Genomic DNA, 19,650 nt, shown 5'->3' with positions numbered 1-19,650 from the left:
ATATTTTTTATATATGTATATAGCGTCTCAGAACTGTGCACCTTACCCCCCCCCTACACACTGGAAACTGGAAAAGGAGTTGCTTTTAATCTCATTGTACATGTTTATAATGACAATAAAAGGCATTCTAGTCTATTTACCTACACCCACGATGAACCAGAGTGCTGATGCCATCTAGTGGCTGAAACTGAGTAGTGGTTTCATTAAAATGTGAGAAATGTGTCAAATATGTCACCACTAATAAGTAACTCATATGACCATTACTCTGAAATACACATGTAAACGGGTTGGCCCTTATTGTTGGCTTCTGGGACTCCAGTCCTCAAGGTTTTCCTAAAAGTCCCCAATCTTTTAGGGTTTTAAAATAACTCTAACTTTGTACCATTCCCCCTCAGTCTCTCTGACTGGACCAGCAAATCAGTGGAGCAAAAGTTCTATTACTGTGGAAATATCGCCATTGATTTTGTGAAAATATGTTTCAAGATTAGTAATGCTGTTTTTAGGTGGCAGGAGTCAAAATGAGTCAGCCTCAATTTTGTTGTGTTCTGGTTTCAGAATGATGAAGACAGTTGGAGAACAATTGGATAAAAAAAAAATAGGATGTAGGATCAACAGGATGATTCTTTTCCTTGGCAACTATTTTGTTTTTCCCAAATGATGTACAGATTTGTAAGCATTCTATTATGAAATGGCATGAAAAATAGTGCATAGCTGCCATAAATGGAGCTTGCCCCCGGACCCCGCCTAGGTTTGGGCTGAACCCCAACGGCTTACACCGTCTGGCTCTGCCCCTGGAGGGCTCAGTGAGTGCAGGGTAAGGAGAAGAGAATGAAAAGCTTTTTATTTTAAATTTCTCACACCACTCTCATCTTTGTTTAGCCCACCTTCAATTTTTTCTGTAAACTTCTTTCTTTGCTCCGATTTGTCAGTGTTTGGCAATGTGTGATATGAGCACTTTATTTGCATTATCTTTAATGGCACACTAGAGATAAGAAGTTCAGATAAATAAGTGAACATTCCATGTTTATTCCCCAAAATATCTTCTGTTACAATGTCTTCATCGGGATGGCATATGTGATTGGCTCCTGTCAAACTGGGTAACCGTTTCTAATAAATGGTTAACAAAACAATAGAAACACTTCAATGTAATGCAATGCAACAGCATGACAAACTACAGCATCCAAGAGGACAATCAACATCTCTTTCAACAAAAAAGGAGGATGTATAACAGGGTTGTTGTATTGGATTGCATAAGGCGTAGAACAGTACAGATTTTGACTTTCTAATCTGAGCATTTCACGGCAAAGGCTGAACAATAATGGAAACTGTCAGGATCAATACTGGTCTCAAGGAAAACATTCAGTCTATGAAAGGAAATCATTGTCCTTCACACAGCACAGTAGCTGCTTGGTGATTTTCTAATAACAGACAACAAACAATATGTTTTACAATTAGTGTTATCTTCCAAACAATAGAATTATAGGATGTAGTGTCTACTTGAGAGGAGGTTATATCTGTTAGTGTAGGTTCGAGGTTAGAGGAGGTACACAGAAGGTAATTATTTTCTCTAGGATATACTTTAGATTGTTGTACATTCATAAATTATGAGAAAACAGACAAGAAACCTAGGACACAACTTTCACTCGAGTGATGAAGAGCTCTGCCGCTGCGTTCTCAAACTCCTTTGCGTCCATATTACCACCTGGGCCCCGTGTCTGTGCTGCAGCCATGGCCTGACCTAACTTGTAGGGAGAGATCTTGGCACTGGCCTCCAGGTAGCGTATACCCTTTACGTTAGCCTCCAGACAGGAAGTAGCTTTAGTATTAGCATTAACACAGGAGACTGTCTCACAGCCTTGGGAAGTCTCCAGGGCTTCCTTTAAGGTCCCCAGCACGGCCAGGCACAGTGCCCGCAAGGCAGGCCCTTCGTCCGGGCAGCACACTTCGGCGTAAAGCCTCTGAGCCTGCCGGATGTAGTCTGAGAAAACTGCACATGTGAGCACACCGTGACGGAAGACATCATAAGGGACTGCCTCATGGTCTTGGCAATGGAGGCGTCGGAGGAGCGGGGCGGAGGTGGAGGCGGGGACTCCACCCTCACTGCACAGGCACTGCAGAGTCTGTGTGTAGAGGCCTCCTCTCACTCCTCCTCCTCCTCCTTCTGTTGGGCTGTCAGTGCCGGGGACATCAGGGCCTTCAGAAATCTCAGCAGGACGCCTACGGGGCCCAGTGAGGTTCAAAAGGTCGTAGGCCACGCGGACGTTGTTGCTGAAGGCAGATCTGGGTTTAAAATGAGTTAGTAAAAGAAAGTTAATCATTGGTTCCTCTGTAGCAGTTACAAAAGCTTGTCATTGATCAATGGACCAATTAAATGTCATTGATCTCAGATACAAATATCTCAAAACCTGGGAAAATAAGACCAGTGCTACCTGTATGGCTAGCTATATCCAGAGGTAATTGAGACAATATGTTTCTATTGTAATTTGGGTGAACTGAACCTTTAATTTACCCATTATCCATACAGGATTTGAAATACCAGATTTGGTGCACCGTTCTAACATGATGTCCTTTATAAAGTGTTTAAAATGTGGAACTAATGGCTTTATTAATGGGTAATGAATTGTTTACACATGCTTTATAGATCCGTTCATTAACAAGACAAAAAACAAGCTCTCTGGCTGAGTCACTACTTAAATTAGAATTAATAGTCATTAATAAGGGTATAAAAGAGTATCACTTCCTGTTAAGAGTTCTTAAAATAACCTAAGTCTGCAGTTGTACATTTAAATAATTTGTTAATAAATTAATGATGGTCCAGGTGCTCTGCAGTTCTTTTAAAGAAAAAAAAATCAGAGGTCAAACAATCCATTGGCGTATGTCTTCCTGATGAATAAAAGAGATAAAAACACCATGCAGCCACAACCTGGCAACCCTACTGTTGTTCCTATTAATGGCTTAAAATTGTTATTTGAAGCATTAGCAAATCATTTATCATCTACAAGCCATTAGTTACTATGTATAAACACTATATGTTGCAGTTTGTTATCAGAGTCATTGTCTATAAAAGATTATACAGCATATTAGAATCGCCATAGATAGAATTGCCTGTATTGTTGCACCATAGTCATTGTGGTTAACATATGCCTGCATATTGTGATATGGTATTGTGAGTTACTCTAACACCCATGCCTAGTCATTATCACATATTGATCAAACCTGTAGTTACACTATAGTTTTCACAGTAACACTATAGGCTACCACAGAGCAAGAGAGAAAACGAGCTTAAAACTGACTGCTTGCATTAATAAATCAGTCTACCAGACATCCAGGGGTGCCAAGCAAAATTACGAATAGGTGATTCATTTAGATGTCTAGGTTAGCACAGTGGTAGACGCATAGGTTCCGTTAGAACTATATTTGGTTCATTAGGAAAGAGTCAGGTCTGGTTTAGGACCGTAAATCTCTGATATTTGCCCACACCTCTGGGAGTGGTGCGCCAGCCTCAGGTGCCACAGCGCCCGGTTGAGATGCTGCTGCTCCTGCTGCTCCTGCGCACCAGCGCTCAGATGCCCGTTGCTCAACTGATCCCCATCGCCGCATCCAGCTGAGCCGGTCTCTGTCACTGAGGCGAGGTTGCAGAAGTGGTCGGCTAGGAACCCGATGGGATCGTCCGATCTGGCCTCCACCATCTTGAGGATGGCCCCGCGGAGCAGTTCTCCCACCCCTGCCTGCGACAGAAACTCCCTATCGCTGTCCGATTTGGTGGCTTTGCCCTCGGGCATCCCTGGAGGAGTAGCCCCGGACCGGCGCTTCTCCTTGTCCGCCATAGCTGATGACGTCCCGTGTCGCAGCAGCGGTAGGCGGCAGCGGAAGTGATTTAATGCCGGTCGAAAGACAGGAAACGGACCAGTTATATCAGTTGATGTTGATTGTCCATGCCGTAAGAAATAATTGCACTATAAGATGATTTACAACAACCGAGAGCCCCAAAACAAAAGACGTGTCTACTGTCTACAAAATCACTCAGCTCTGTTGGTCTGGTTGCTAGGGACGCTGTCTGACGGGCTTGTGTGCGTCAGGCGTCAAGTAGTCCGCGCAGGGGCGTGCGTAGAGATTCTGAACCCGGATAGGGCTGGGCCCCTGTAAATTCCCTTTCCTCTCACTCCTCCTCTATTCTACAGTTTTAATTTGATAAATTGAAGAATATGGTATAAACATAAAACTGAAGTGTACTAAAAGTTGTGTTTTAGTGGTGCATAGCCTTCTCTCAAACATGAAATAACCAACCAGATGTCATACAGTCCTGTAGCAACTGGCTACTTTCTCCTGTTGGTAATCTAGCCTTGTCCCACTTGACGTTAACCCGACTGGATAATTTGTAGGTCTTCTCTACCTTTTATACTACCAACATTGGCTCCATGCGTGCATTAGAGCTTGGCTTCATACAATACCTGAGATTCAATAACAAACATACCAAACCAGTACTTGTTTCCGATATCTTACTGTGAGGATGAGGTGTATGTAGAAGTTACCGTTCTTAAATTTGTCTAAACACAAGCAGAACTGTGCCAAAATACAATACCAATAAAATGTAGCATTTTAAAAAAATCAGAATCTGATTAAAGAATAGATGTAAATAAATTACAACTTACCAGACATTCAGTACCAGCACACCAGTTTTTTATACTCTGTGCACGAGACACATTTTATTCAAAACTAAATCATTGACTATCTGCTCTTTATTTGTCATTTCTCATTACCATGTTTTTATATATAGTGTCATATGCTTGTCTTTACTATAATAGCTATTATCGATTCACGGAAATAAAGCACATTTGAACTTGAGATGGCTCAATAGGAGGAAAGGTGAAAAATGAATGCCTCAGATATGTTAAGTTCAAATAATATGTAAAGGTTTATTGTATATAGCCTTTGTTACTCAATGACAAAATAGTTAAAACTGCATCCATGTTTTAAAAAATGTATCTTCAAACAAAAACGTATGGATGGCTACAGTAAAGCAGTGATAAGACAATGACACAAAATACAGTAAGTTAAGAAGATGACCCTCATTCATCAAACAACAGATATTGTTTCATCGTTCGTTTTTTCACAGCTGCACGATTAGTATCACATTTGCTTGTTAAACATATGGACCTATTCCTAAGAACTAAACTGTACAATTGTATTCCACATATGCATTGCACCTGGAGAACTTCTTGAATAATGATACAAGCAAAGATACATTTACTTTATATATATTTGAACAAAATAGCCTGCTTTGAACAATGTTCCACTGTGTGGGGATTAATGTAGTCTAGGGGCCTCATATTAGGCCTCTGTTGTTGCTCAGTAGCTATAGCAGAACTGCATGTATGACATGTAAATGTTGCAGCACCACGCCATTGTTTAATAGGCCAAGACTTGATTAATACCTAGGATTTTAAATGCATCTTACATTAATGTCAAGTTTACTCTGCAAAGTTGTTATTTTCGCAACGATAGATCAATAAGGGCCTTTGTTCTTGTTATACACGGTGTCTGTTGTACTGCCAATTGTAGTGTACAATTGTATTAAGTTTTAGTTCCATTTTTTTTCCAAAGCAGCCACATTGCCATTGATGCCGGAGGTATGTGGATGCAGGAAGTTTCTCTGCAGCTTGTGCTCCAGCAGCATGTGGTTCTGAGGAGGAAGGCCAAGGCACGCTCTGAAAAAGACAAGGAGGGAGATTGTACTTAACTTCTGTCACCAAATGAAACACAAAACTTTTACACCTATATGCAACCCTTAAACGTCCTTAAAAACATTATTCTTCTGTTGAATGTATAATGCAACCTTTGGGGAAAATGTGTGGTAATGCAATCTAGGTAACAAAACCAAAGCCTTGTTCAAACCTCATGATATTTAGTATGCAGGCCCTCTGGCGGAAAAAGGCGTTGATGACCGGTGTCCCTGATGGGACCAGGGGGGCCTTGCAGAGGAAGGAGAGCACTGCTAAGACACTGTGGAAGGACAGGAAGTCCTCCTCCCCGTGGGGTTGGACAGTCACACGCTGACAAAGCTCTGTCAGGATCACCAGGTCCAGGATGATTGGGCTGGCTAGAAGAGAGTCCTGTTGCAAAGAAAGAAAGATGAAGGTGACAAAGGTGTAATAGAGGGAGAAGGGGGTGGCTAAACACACATTTATCAATAGATAGAACTCATACAACATAATGTAGTCCCTTGCACATGCAAGGATTGCATTTACCCTATAGCAGTGCCTTTCTAAACATTACCACTAGGAGTCCCCAAATCAATTTTTTTTTAAATTCTACACATTAAGGACTTTAATGCCAACTACACTGATGCAGATCCAATGACACCCCATTGTTTCAAGTGTTGTTGCTGTTGTTGAATCAATGAGTCAATCACTTAAGGTGAACTTACTAGGTGTTTTAATTTTTTGTAAATTCAGCATTTATTTGCTAGGAAAGAACATCTGAAATGTACATATTTGTTTTTTTTTCTTCTTACAGTCACTAATGTAAAGCATCTTTGTGTGACTGCAGAATCTTTCAAAAATTATTTTTGGTAGCTTAAGTTGTTTGTAGGAAAATGGGACGATCCCAGGGAGAAACTGGTGCAGTAGATGTGTTTTTCAGCCAGATACTGTAGATAGATGTTAGGACTGATGGTGGACTAAAGCAGCTAGGAGAGTGAAACATGAAACAATTGTGTCAATGACATGAAGATGTCTCTTTAAATTAGCTCCACGACTTGTTAAGAACAATTAACAGTAAGCTCTGGCACTCCCGAGCCTCTTACTCCACAACTACTGTCAGATAAAAGAGAAACGTTTTGAACGTTGAGTTTAGCAAGCAAGTAGCAGTCTGGACTCTCACACTGAAAATTGTTCTACTAGGCTAGATTTTCCTGTTTCAGTTACATGTTTTACAGAAACAGAGCTACTACGGATCACTGACCTCACAGGTGTTGTGCAGTGCGATGGTATTGGTCCCTCCCATCATTATTTCAGATGTGTATTCATCCATGGCACGCTTGCTGTCTCCCACATAGGGGACATACTTAATCACCACCTGAAATAACACCCAGAGACAGTTAATGAGTCTGACCAGTTGTTTTCAGCAAATGTCCATAAGGAGCTCATTATCTTTCTGTGTCTGAGTCACTTACACAGTGGTCAGGTTTTTCTCCAGGCTGGTACAATATGGGGTTTGACTGGACCATGTCATCCACCACGTTGCTCTTGGAGATCTCTTTGGAGCGGAACTGCTGTGGAGCCGACAGGTTCTTCCCATCATTGTTGCCAAGGTGATTGTAGCTGACAATGGCGGTCGGCTGTCAAGGGGAAGAGGAACTTATTCAAATGTCTTTGTTCAGAAAATACATGGTACTGTAAGCTTTAAGTTGGCATCTTTATTCTCTGGTAGGACAATCACAATCACAGTAGGTTGGCTGTGGCCCAGAGGTAGAGCGGGTCGTCCTTCAACCACAAGATTGATGACTTGGTTAGATCCCCGGCTCCTCCGGCCGCATGTCAAGACACTGCATCCTAATCTTAGGTGGGGTTAAACGCAAAAATGGAATTTCACATTATACTATAAGATTGTATGTGCCAAATAAATGTGTGAATATAAATGTTTATTTCTTCTCACGCTGTTGCTGTTCCTGAGGCTTCTTCCACTTTCCCCCTGTTATGTTCCTTAAACAAACCAACGGTCTAAGGATAGAGGGTGTTGTATGCTGTACAGATTGTAAAGCCATTTGAGGCAAATTTGTGATTTTGGGCTATATAAATAAGTGATTGACCTAACTTAAGTTGTTAAATAGTATATTCCCATTTGATGCTTTCAAGTGTAAAATACAATTATGGGACCAGTATCAGTTCCTCATTTTAATGGACCAATTCTCACTTTAATTCTGGTCTTAAATAGGAAAGATCGTTCTCAAATCATGAACCCCCCTATTTTAGTATTCTTAGCTTTTCTATTATAACCATATTAGTAGCGACTCAGTCTTATTAGTATCAGATCATCACTTCATCGATCCCCCCCTTCCTTCTATCCGTGCATTCTTTTTCTTACCTTGATACCTGAGCTGACCAGAAAGTCCACCAGCACTGACTTGATCTTGGTCTGACCGGATTTGAAGTCATCTCCTCCAATAAACACCCCTTTCTGCACGGCCAGCTCTATGACGCCTGGTACAAAAGTGTTCTGCGGGGAGCCATTGATGTAGGCACAACCCTCCAGTATACTGGCCACTGCAAACAGAGTGGAGGGAGAAATCGCTGCTCCAGCCTAATGGATGTAGTAAAAACATAACTAGATCAAAACCTATTATATGGCTGGGGCGTGAATGGTCAATATGCCTTATTGTGGCCAAGTTGTTATAGGGATAGTTAGTGGTGGTGTCTATAATGTGAATTTAAATATTACATTGTTATCTCTGCAATTGTGCTGTTACAGCAAACGTTTCGGAGTGTCCTTTAGTTTTTCCACGTGCAAGCAAATCTTGCAAGAAAACACACTGATAATCTATTATATACAATATAGACGACATTACATATGATATAATGGATCTGATTCTGATAAATGATCAAATTTGCATCCCCTGCTTGCCAACGCTTTTAAATTTTCTGCTCCTCTCCCTGCTGTTCTTCTGGAGTTTCAATTACCCCGATTTTTACATGATGAAAAAAATCAAGACCTGCCCATCCAGTATATTTATTTAGAAATAGCTAAATGTCACTGCAGGTTGTGATTGTTAAGACACATTCATTTGTCTGAAGAGAGATCGACAGAGAGGAACACGCACGCACACGCACACACACACACACGCACACACACACACACGCACACACACACACACACAGTTCACCTGCATTTATCCTACTCTGCCAGTGCTGCTAAGCCCGTGCATTAAAACTGTTGAATGAGCGGCAGCAACAACAACATCCACAAATGTATTGAGGAAGTTAATCAGCTGATTGATGGGCGATAGCGGAAGTAAAAGCATGTGTCGAACCAATAAAGTTTGAAAAGGCAATGGCCAATGGGGAAACACCAACACTGACATCATCACAGTCATTCCGACCAATGGTGGAACTTCCTCACTCAGTGACAGAGAGACAGAGGGACAGAGTTTTGGGGTCGTAGGACTGGTCCTACGGTCCTGTGGTCCAGCCAAAAAGAGATAATGACCGTTACTGAGTGTATAATTACATTACAGCTTGACTCACAAGGTCCACATTTACCCTGATACTCTCTCCACATCATCTCTATAGCACATCCCTATTGTCCACTTCATGCCTATCTAAAATCGAGCTATTTGCTGAAGATCATAAGTCTGTGAAATAGACTATTATAGTTGCTGACAGTAGTACAAGCATGCTGAAGACAGGAGATAAAATATAAACTCACCCATGAGGGACAAATCATAATTTTCTAGCTGACTCATTATGGCATTTCATTTACAAATCCACAGTGAAGTGCTAGCAGAGCTAATCTTTTCATCCTCTAAGCTTTATTCATCACTAAATGGGATGGAGGATTACTGTTTGGTCCTCAACATTAGGAAGAAACTAAAGTTGAATTCATGACTATCGACCAAAATCACAATTTAGGTTGGTTTCTAAGACAATTAAAGTTAATATAATTTCTACTGAAACCAACTTAAGGTTTTGTGTCTTTAAAAACGTACACCTTCGAACCAAATTCTTCACGGCTCCTGCTCTCACCTGGATTCCAGCTAGCAGGTTCTCTGCAGTGTCATGGACCCCCGGTATGATATCACAGAAGCGCTCAGTGTTGGCGGTCCAAAGAACAATGATTTTGTCCACATTACTCGACTTCTGGAAGTCCCTTATGTCAGCTCTGATCTGCTCTACCTGGAAGACAATTTACTTTTTAGATCAGATTAAAAATAACACATAAAACACAACCTTAAATGAAATACATAGATGGAGAAGAGACTCCAGTTATCATAAATCTGCTGGTCAGTAGAACAAGTATTACCTGCTCCGCCATGCTCCCAGTAAGGATGTTGTCCGCCCGACTCTCTTGGTTCGCAGCGATGAATTCTGGGATACTGATTGACGGTCTGGGTTTCATGCGGCTCATGTGTGGCTGCAGTTGCTCTTGTAATGACCAGTCAAACACCTGAGCTCTCTCCATCGCACTGCCAAGATCCATTGAAGAGATATCCCAGCCTAAAAACACAAACAAAACAAAAAGGTGCTGAATTCCTTTTGTATCTCTCATTTTCCAGAACTTACAGGGCATGGGGTGAGTCATCCCTTTCATCTTATAATAGACTAAAGCAACTCTTTAAATACCTTGCCTGTTTCAGCTTTGCCCTTATGAAGTAACAGACTAGATTGCATCAGAGGACACCATACTGTAGAAGCACATCTCTGACCATCTTCACCTCATGGAGAGACTCCCCATGAAGCTGCACTGGGCTCAGATTTTCCTGCTGTTAACACTGCTCTTACTTCACTTGCCCTCTTTAAGGAGAAATCTGGCGCAAAATGAACCTAGGGGTTAATAACACATTTGTACCGAGTCGAGCATTCTCTGGGATATGTTTTCATGCTAATCGAATGTGACCAGTTTTAGCGCAAACCGCTAATTAGCTTATAACGCTAGTCGTCGGGGCACTGGTAAAGTCAAAAGAAATCACTATTTCTATACCACTAACAGTCGGACGACGAACGCCGTGCTTGAGCTATGTTACTGGTTACACAGCGTTCGACTGATCGTGAATGTTTTCCCAAGATAGCGCCTGCCTGTATACGCGAACGGTACTGTCTTTATAAACTATCTTTTTAATAAACTGTCTGTATACTTACAAAGTTCTCAATGCTTCGGTTTACATGTAGGGACCATCATTATGCTACCGTGGAAGCGTGGTGCTATTTTGAGCCTTGTTAACGACGACTAGCGTTATAAGCTAATTAGCGGTTTGCGCTAAAACTGGTCACATTCGATTAGCATGAAAACATATCCCAGAGAACGCTTGACTCGGTACAAATGTGTTATTATCCCAAAGGTTCATTTTGCGCCGTATTTCTCCTTTAAAGTGTTTTTTAGATGAAACGGTCAGGCATACTGGACTGCAGGCTGCAAAGTGTGTTTACCACTGCGACCACCAGCAGCCCTCATCCTGTCATGTTGCTTATACGTCAGCGGAAGAATTTGCCTGAACACAGAACTAGTGTCGAAACGCGGCTTTATATTACACACACACGCACACATACACTTCTCAGTTTCTGCACCAGAGGTTAGACCTTGATCATCTGCAACTGTCCATACCATCAAAGACTATATCATTAGGGTGCACCATGGGTAGGAAGTCACAGAGGGGCACGTTGACCTCGCCCTCGAGGTCTGATCCCAGACAAATAGTAGACGCCTGCAGGAGGGAGCCAAAGTAGTTTGCTTTCTGAAGAATGTGGGAGAAAAAGAAGAAAAAACACTGTGATTTCATTCCCTGTAAGTAATGTATAATCTTTGGTGGGTTTAAGGTTTATTACAAGTATATTAAATCCTTTAAATCTGAGAAAAATGGCTGAAATGGAAATCACAGGAACCAGTTCATAAAAGTAACAATGTATGCCCATATAAGGGGAAATCCTCAAGACCAGAGTCAGTTAAGCCCTTAACACTCTAATGAACATGTCAGCATAACCATCTTATAATGGGTTTCTACCACTGTATTTAAGGACAGTGGGCTATATTTATAAAATATGGCTAAGGTTTTCACATCAAAGTATAGTCTGGTTATAAAGAGTTCATTCACCATCTAGAACTTTTTTTTTTTTAAAAGAAGAATCGTTGTGGTGTTTGCATGTTTTAGCTGCATGCTTTATACAAGGATGGTCATTCCAAGCAGGCAGTCAGTGGTTTGCAGTCATTTCAGTGCAGTATGGAAATCAACTTGCAGAAGGTTGCTTGAGAGGGTTACATATTCAAAGTTAGATATGTTACTGTCAAAGGGAAAGTGATTTGATATTTCACACTATACTGAAATTAAGGTAAACCGGCAGCTGATAACATTTTGAATTTATTGAAAGGATTGCCCCCTGAGATGTAGCATCTCATTTTCAAGGGGGTCCTATACTCACTATTTGTTCACTCTTTTTCACTATTTGTATGAGTTTACAGGCGTGTTTGTGTCACTCCACCCACCTTCTCTCCAGTCTTGGTTCTCCAGGTGAGACCGAGCTTATTGGCCAGTACAGCTGCTGTGACTGTGGTCCCGTTGTTGCCTCCCCAGCCAACCAGCATCACACCCAGCCGGGGCACACGTCTCTCTGTGCGAAATGTCAACTCGGTAGTACGGGGGGTCACCTGTTGTTTATGGAGAAAAATTAGAGGGAGACCGTACAGATGACACACACAGATGCATATGTAAAAAGAGCTGTATGTCAGAAAGGTCCACTTACTGTGACCGCGTTTCCCTCTCTGTGAACTGATGTGGTCTGGTAGGGATACTGAGACACAATGTGTGTATCTGTGTACCTCACATTTGGGCTGTTGATATGAACGTTGACAGACATGGCTGCAGAGACTGGGAAGAGAGAAAACTGAATTTGTCCAAGTTCTTCCTCTGTAGGTGGAAATGGCACTATGGGTAATGCATTTCCTCAACACGTCACAACATGTTACCGCATGGTCTTTTGAAAAAGGAAGAGCTACATTGTCCCTGGTCTTGCCTAGTCATGGTCAGGTCATGCCTAACTTAACTGACAGAACTGGATTTTCTTAGCAATTCCTGCCAAACCATATTGGGCTACTTCTGTCAAATAAAAACGGAGAAACAGATACGTTAACAAATGAATGACTCGTTTATATGAACCTCAACTAAACCCGGAAAACCCCCTTACCTTCAGGGTTTGAGTTTTAATCTTGAGTTGTGTAGGGGTATAAATTTACAACGTTCGGGTCGGAGATGAAATTAAAAAAGAAAAAAGAAAAAAGGCCGAAGTACGCACTCTCATCAACAGGCATAGTTGGTGCAATATTCTAGTGCGTAGGCCTACCTGGTGGCTTGGTGGAGAAGTGCAGCCATACTGTCATTCAGAGAGAATATGCTGCGTACTGCGTAGTTCTTCTGGAAAACACGTTTCTTTTAGCCATTACCATTTACCACTTACCTCGTAAATAGCCTACTAATTGCATATGCATAACTATGTAATATTTAAAATGCATGAGCTGATTAGAACAGTGGTTATTGGCAATGCATTAGCGACCCCCACAGTTGCATGATTTTACTGCTTTTATTAAGGCTAAAGAATGCTTACCTTCTTCCACTTCAAGTAAAACTGTCTGTCAGTAACTTCGCTTAAATGAAGCCGGTCTCGGGGTGTCTCGCTGATAAGTAATTTCGTTTAAATGAAGTCGGTCCCGGTGTGTCTCGCTGATAATTCTTCGCCTGTTAACATAGAAAGTTCCAGTCCCTTCTGTCGGAAGATGCCTGTAGTGCTTGTACGAGTGCGCAGTGCTCTCAAATGATGAGGATAATCGTTTACGTACGGTCGACGTATTCAGTGCAAGTGCCAATCAGACTGCTCAGTCCCTCCTCTTACATAACACGCGAGGATGGAGAGGCTTGAGAACCGTTTGCAAACAAACCAAGAATTCGCAGAAAAAGGGCTGGGTGTGTGGCCAGTCAGGTTCCCTCTGGGCGGAGCAGCATTCCTGTAGTCTATACATATTACATTACTCATGGTCGAATCCACAAAATTCAATAGAAAAGGACGAACAACAAATTGGAGAAGTGTGGCTAAAATATTTGCCATATTGCAAACGTCAAAAAGTTACAGTTAGTGCTTTAAGTGCTGAATGAAACCCCTTTATACATTCAACCAATCAATCAATCAATCAATCAATCAATCAATCAATCAATCAATCAATCAATCATTTAACTAATCAATCAATCAATTGTATTTGTCACAAGGTATTTACATTTGATACAATTACAGTGAAATGTGATTCCAACAGCTCCTTCAACTTGTGCATGATTCATTAGAAAATGTGGGGTGGAGTGTTTGTGTGTGTGTGTGTGTGTGTGTGTGTGTGTGTGTGTGTGTGTGTGTGTGTGTGTGTATGTGTGCGTGCAGTCTTAGGCGAGGCAGTGTCCTCATTCCACAACTGTCATGTCTGTCCATTCAGCATGGAGTGGAGAAAGGAGGCTTAGCTTATTTTAGAATAAATACTGGGAGAGAAACAGCTAGTCTGGCTCAATCTTAAACTCTAAAACTCACTAATTAACACATTGTATCATTGTGGGTGGATAAAATGATGTTTGTGAAGAAATAGTTACAACCACAAACTGACAGATTTAATTCTTAAACAGTGTCCTCATTTAAGATCCTATAGTGGCCTGAGAGTAGAAGCTCCTCCAGAGCCTCTCAGTGCTGGCCTGGTGTATCTGGTATCTTCTACCCGACCTCAACAGGGACAAAAGGCTGTTACCCAGGCGGTTTGGATCTTTCATGATTCTCCTAGCATTTTTCTTGCAACAGCTGGTGTAAATATCATTTAGGCAGGGTAGGGTTCAGATGATCAAACCACTTTCTGCAGGGCCTTGTGGTCCTGTTCAGTGCCGTTTCCGTACCAGGCAGTGATGTTTCCCATCAGGACGCTCTCAATTATGCAGGAGTAGCAATTTCTCAGTGTTTGAGGAGATACCCGGAATTTCCTCAGGCGTCTGAGGTGAAACAGTCTCTGGCTTGCCTTTCTCACCACTCAGTAGGGTCAGAATGCAGCGGCCAGGTCAGACCCTCACTGATGTGAACACCAAGGTACTTGAAGCTGTCTAGCCTCTCCACTGAGGACCCGTTGATATTAAGGAGGGCGTAGTTCCTTCTCTGCTTCTTTCCAAATTCCACTATCATCTTTTTAGTCTTGCTGTCATTCATAAGTAGGTTGTTGCCCCACCCAACAGCCAGGCCTGCACTGCAGCCACAAATAAGGAAGATAACAAGCATAACCTGTTTGCATTGACATTATGTAAATATAACATGGTAAGGTTGGTGTGTAGCTGGATTGTTGTTGGTCACTGGTAACTGATTTTCGATATTGTTTTCTATGTGCAATATACAGTATGCCTATACTGTTGTTTGTTCACTTATATGACCTGCATTTTTTTTTACTTTCTATTACTTTGACAATGCTATTAGTGGTTACAGCAGCCTAGTGCACATTATAGGTGGAATCTTTGTTAATACTAAAATATTCATAAAGTTGGTTTCAGGTGGCTACCATCTGGTGGACATAGGGCTGGGTACCGAATTCAAAACTTTTTAGGCACCGACCGAATTGCCTCTAAAGTATCGAGTATCGAAAAATGCTTCGTCATTCAATACCCAATTTCAATACCTAAGGAGTAAACCATCAGCGTCAGTGAGCCAATAAGCACTCAGCATGCTTCTACCAAGATCTAATAATGCTTTTGATTAGCTGACTAACGTTACACGTTGTGGAGGCAGGCAGGAAAAACTCTACGTTACGCACAGAGACGAGGCTCACGTAGTAGGATCTAAAAAATGAATCAAAAGATTTGTGCCGTAATGTTGTAATTCATTTCTTTTAATAAAATTGGTATCAAAAAAAGTATCGTTTAGGAACTGGTATGAAAGTCACGGTATTGGTATCAGTATCGAAGATTTTTGAATGATACCCAGCCCTAGGTGGACATAAATCCCTGGTTATTAACTGTAGGTACACTCCTAACTGAACACAGGCCTATACATTTCCTATTTATCTTATAAAGACTCGTGTTATGTATACACAGTGTTTGGATAGCAAGGTGTGGGACTTGAACATGTAACTGACAATTATAGTGTATGCTCTACCTCTAATAGCAAACAATCTGGAGAACCAATATCTACCATATAAACAGAAGGAAGCTGATATGCAGGCAAGTGGTGAGATCATTGGAAAGGAGGGAAAAGTCAATGGGGACGACTAGTGGACAGGTGATGTATGACATTGTCTCTGCAATGATAACTTAAAGGGATATTTCACCGTTGGAAAGATGAATATATCTTTAAATTGGGTCACTTATGTAGTAGAAATGTGATTTTTTTTTTTAGAAATTGGTGGCTTCTAGGCTGAGAAAAGCCAGAAAATGTGTTTTTGGCTCATGTGAATGAAAGACACCAAATGCCAGAATGCACTTGCTTCGCTGCTTTAAAGTGCGCTCCCAAGCCACGCCTACCGTTTACAGACAGACAGACAGACAGTGAGACAGTCAACTCAACTCAAGTGTGTTTTATTGCCATTTCAACCATATACACAAAACAACGTTTCACCGTGGCGCAAGTGGTGTTACACATTTAAAATATATAAAAACGACATTATATAAAAATTACGTACGAAACAGGCTACATTTAGTGCACACATATTATTATCTCCGTAAAGTCGGCATTTAACAGTCACAAACTCCACCAGCGGTTAGCAGTTAGTTGGATACAAGCACCCCATTTCTGCACCAGTCCATGTTAACACAGCCCACCTCCACTTGTCTTACCCGGCGACAGAGCAGCAGGCCTGGTAGCTGGATAGTACGGTACACTGATGTTCAGCCATGTTTCCACAACAACAAAAAGACAGCAGTCTCTGAACTCGCGTTGGGAGTTTCGTTGAAGTTGGATGTAGTCCAGTTTGTTGTCTAATGAGCGGACACTTGCAAGCAGGATTGATGAAACAGGTGGCCGGCTAGCGTTAGCTTTCCACCTAGCTAGCCAGCCCCCGTTCTACGTTTCACCGCTGAGGATGTCCCCTTTCCAGCTAGCGCCATCGACCAACACCACTGGCTGAGGTGCTGGTCTCCGTAGCAGGCGAAGCTCGCGTAGTGTGTTGAGTATTCCGTCTGTAATAAAGTTTCCTTCATATTCTCCGATCTGTACCAATGTATCCCGGTGGTACACATGTGCGGTAGTTTGAATGCACATAATTGTTGTAAAAGTTTGCTGCTGAAAAGTCTAGCCTGTTTAGCGAAGCTTCAAGATGGCTGACACTCGTTTTGCTTCGGGAAGCTTCAGGTAAAGACAACAGTCCAACCCCCTATGGGCGGGTTGAAAACATGCAGAAGTCGCTACTGGCTGTAGTCCATTGCCTCTGGGCAAAAAAATCTTCCGATGACGCAAAAATCGTCGTTTTCCGTCAAGAAGATTTTTTCCAGACCCACAATACAAAGCTCTCTCATCTCAGGGGGACATGAGGGAGGGAAGCACGGTCATTTGAAAATACTACCGTGTTTCTACTGATACAAAGCTTAATGCTAAATCGGTGAAGTATCCCTTTAATAACTTAGAATTGTTGCACTATTTGTTGGCTTTTTTTAATTAATTACAATTGAATCAAATTAGCTATTAGCTATTTGTTTTGCTCTAATAAGAGGAAAAAAGGGGGAAAAGTGTGTTGGGAAACAACAAACAATTAAATTGTCATATTATCTTTGAAGGACACAGATTATCTACTCCTCTTTAAAAACAATATAATTTGTTTTACATCAGTATTTTGCTTTTTAGTGCCAGTTTATCACAGTTTAGTTGGAGCAGGGAAATAATCTTGGACACCCATGTTGATACCAACACCTAATGATATACTGGTTTATGCATTAAGTTAGTTAGTTAGTTAGTTATGTTTATACTCTTTGACAGTGCTTTTCTAGGATGAGACCCTAGGTTCCCTGACTTTTACTAAACAGAGAACATTTTATCTCCACTATGCTTTTAGATTTTGCCTGCAGGCTTCATCCACATGCATGCACTCGTTTTATCTATCAAAGTGACACTAAACAGAGAACTAAACTAGAGAAGAAGACCTCTACATTCCTCTGAGATAAGATACTGAGTGGATCAGTTGGATATTGTCAGACAACTTGTAATCATGGTAACTCATGACGTAACCTGACCTCTTGCCCATGTATTTCAAACTCCAGCTCCACGTACTTTCTCAGACTCGGACATCCATGGGTGAGATCAAGCCAGCACGTCAAGCAGCACCACCAGGACTCCAGCTCAGCGGAAATAATCAGTTTTTAAGTTCAATAATTTCTTGTCATTCATTCCTTAATAGTTCATTTTATGAATTTTGAAAGTTTATAAATAACATGTTGTCAGTTAATCATTTAATCTGTTGCTAAGTTAAACAATTCATTTCATTCACAGTGTAAATAATATAAACAATGTATTTAGCAATTACATTATTTAGATGTATTCATTATTTCAAATTCATTCACTCAATTTAATCTTTTTTTTAAGATATTTTTTTGGGGTATTTTAGGCCTTTATTTATATAGGACAGCTGAAGACATAAAAGGGGAGAGAGAGGGGGAATGACATGCAGCAAAGGGCCGCAGGGTGGTGGCCACTGCGTCGAAGAGTAAACCTCATGGGCACTTGCCCTACCAGGTGAGCTACCCAGGCACCCAATTTAATATTTTTAAATATACATTTTAAAAAATAAATATTATTAATATAAACATTCATTTTAAATATAATTTGTTTATCCAGTAGAGAGAGGAGCCTGTCCATCCTCTCCTCTGCCTTCCCCTGCAACCTCATGTCTTCATTCCTTTTAAGATTGGCCTCTCTCTCTCTTTCTTATGTGGCCCTGACCGGCTTTCCTCCTCTTCCTCCTCCTCCTCATCCTCTGCTGTACTTGGCCCTGATGGTGTGTCCTCAGGGATGAAGGCAATAAGGACAGGAGGTCTGGTGGAATGCCACCGTCCCAACACTTCATCCTCATCACGAGAAGAAACCACAGCCAAGTTGCAGCAGTCGGTGTCTCCTGACCCTAGAACTGACCATGGTAGTTAATAACAACAACAACAACAACAACAACAACATAACAAATTTCAGCAAAAGTCTTTATCATTTGCATGAATAAAACAAATTTAAAATCCCATGTACATACTTTGTATGTATTACAATTTATGAATTGTAATCTGCCATATTTCTTTGGCCTGCAGAGGGAGTCAGTTTGTCCTGCGGACCCATTTTCTCCAGAAACTAATCACAGAGAGAATAGAAAAGAAAGGGGAAACACTTATCAATGATGTTAACACGAATGCAAACAGGAAGACACGTATTCAAAACCGCCAGATGCATATCGTATAGCCTACTACTGACTAACGAAGTACTGCGTTCGTCAGTAGGATGCAGCATTTAAAAGTTAAATCGATTTAACTCCTGCCACTATTGCAATATTATCAAAAAATACACCTTATTGGGCTTTGAATTTTTTTTTTTTATGATCAATGTTTGTTCATTTGAGATGTTATAGATGATGATGATGATGATAGCTCCCCTTATTCCAGCTCATGGTGAAATAAGACTCACAAGCTCAACGAGGGGAGACGGTTATATACTGCTATATAAAACATTGCTCAACAAAATTGCTTTTTCAGTTACTTAAAAGACTGAAAGCTTAAATACACAGTATTCACATTATTGCATATATTATTCTATATTTTGCCTACTGTTTTTTTTTTTTTATAACTTTTTACTGTTTACATATGTATTATTATATTGTTGCATGATGCCTATCGTTTCTCATAAGCTGCTGTAACACTGCAAATTTCTCCGTTGTGAGACTAGAAATATTTTATTTGACGTCAGAGTCGCCATTCGC

The 19,650-nt window shown here is 41.1% G+C and overlaps 2 protein-coding genes across 7 annotated transcripts; both read right to left on the bottom strand.

Moving 5' to 3' along the window:
- Positions 1 to 1,006: 1,006 nt before the first annotated feature.
- On the bottom strand, positions 1,007 to 4,060 carry tpgs1 (tubulin polyglutamylase complex subunit 1). Its single transcript, XM_031309772.2, has 2 exons — positions 3,481 to 4,060; positions 1,007 to 2,280 (listed from the first exon to the last, which is right to left on the bottom strand). Exons 1-2 carry the CDS (start codon positions 3,825 to 3,827, stop codon positions 1,626 to 1,628), a joined length of 1,002 nt encoding a protein of 333 aa, XP_031165632.1. The 5' UTR covers positions 3,828 to 4,060; the 3' UTR covers positions 1,007 to 1,625.
- Positions 4,061 to 4,896: 836 nt separating this feature from the next.
- On the bottom strand, positions 4,897 to 13,538 carry LOC116057351 (inositol-3-phosphate synthase 1-A). Of its 6 annotated transcripts, none has more exons than XM_031309760.2 (12): positions 13,308 to 13,538; positions 13,047 to 13,117; positions 12,450 to 12,613; positions 12,193 to 12,354; positions 11,317 to 11,446; positions 10,018 to 10,211; positions 9,741 to 9,890; positions 8,086 to 8,301; positions 7,175 to 7,339; positions 6,964 to 7,077; positions 5,896 to 6,113; positions 4,897 to 5,708 (listed from the first exon to the last, which is right to left on the bottom strand). In XM_031309760.2, the coding sequence occupies exons 2-12, from the start codon at positions 13,081 to 13,083 to the stop codon at positions 5,582 to 5,584; spliced, it is 1,677 nt and encodes a 558-aa protein (XP_031165620.1). In that variant the 5' UTR covers positions 13,084 to 13,117; positions 13,308 to 13,538; the 3' UTR covers positions 4,897 to 5,581. The 6 variants fall into 6 exon arrangements, with proteins under 6 accessions (XP_031165620.1, XP_031165622.1, XP_031165621.1 ...); XM_031309762.2 differs by having other exon boundaries at positions 12,450 to 12,574; XM_031309761.2 differs by having other exon boundaries at positions 13,047 to 13,114.
- Between the last annotated feature and the right edge of the window lie 6,112 nt (positions 13,539 to 19,650).

The sequence above is a fragment of the Sander lucioperca genome, chromosome 18 (genome assembly GCF_008315115.2).
Source record: "Sander lucioperca isolate FBNREF2018 chromosome 18, SLUC_FBN_1.2, whole genome shotgun sequence".
Classification (NCBI taxonomy): Eukaryota; Metazoa; Chordata; class Actinopteri; order Perciformes; family Percidae; genus Sander; species Sander lucioperca.
This window is presented reverse-complemented; position numbering and strand designations above follow the sequence as displayed.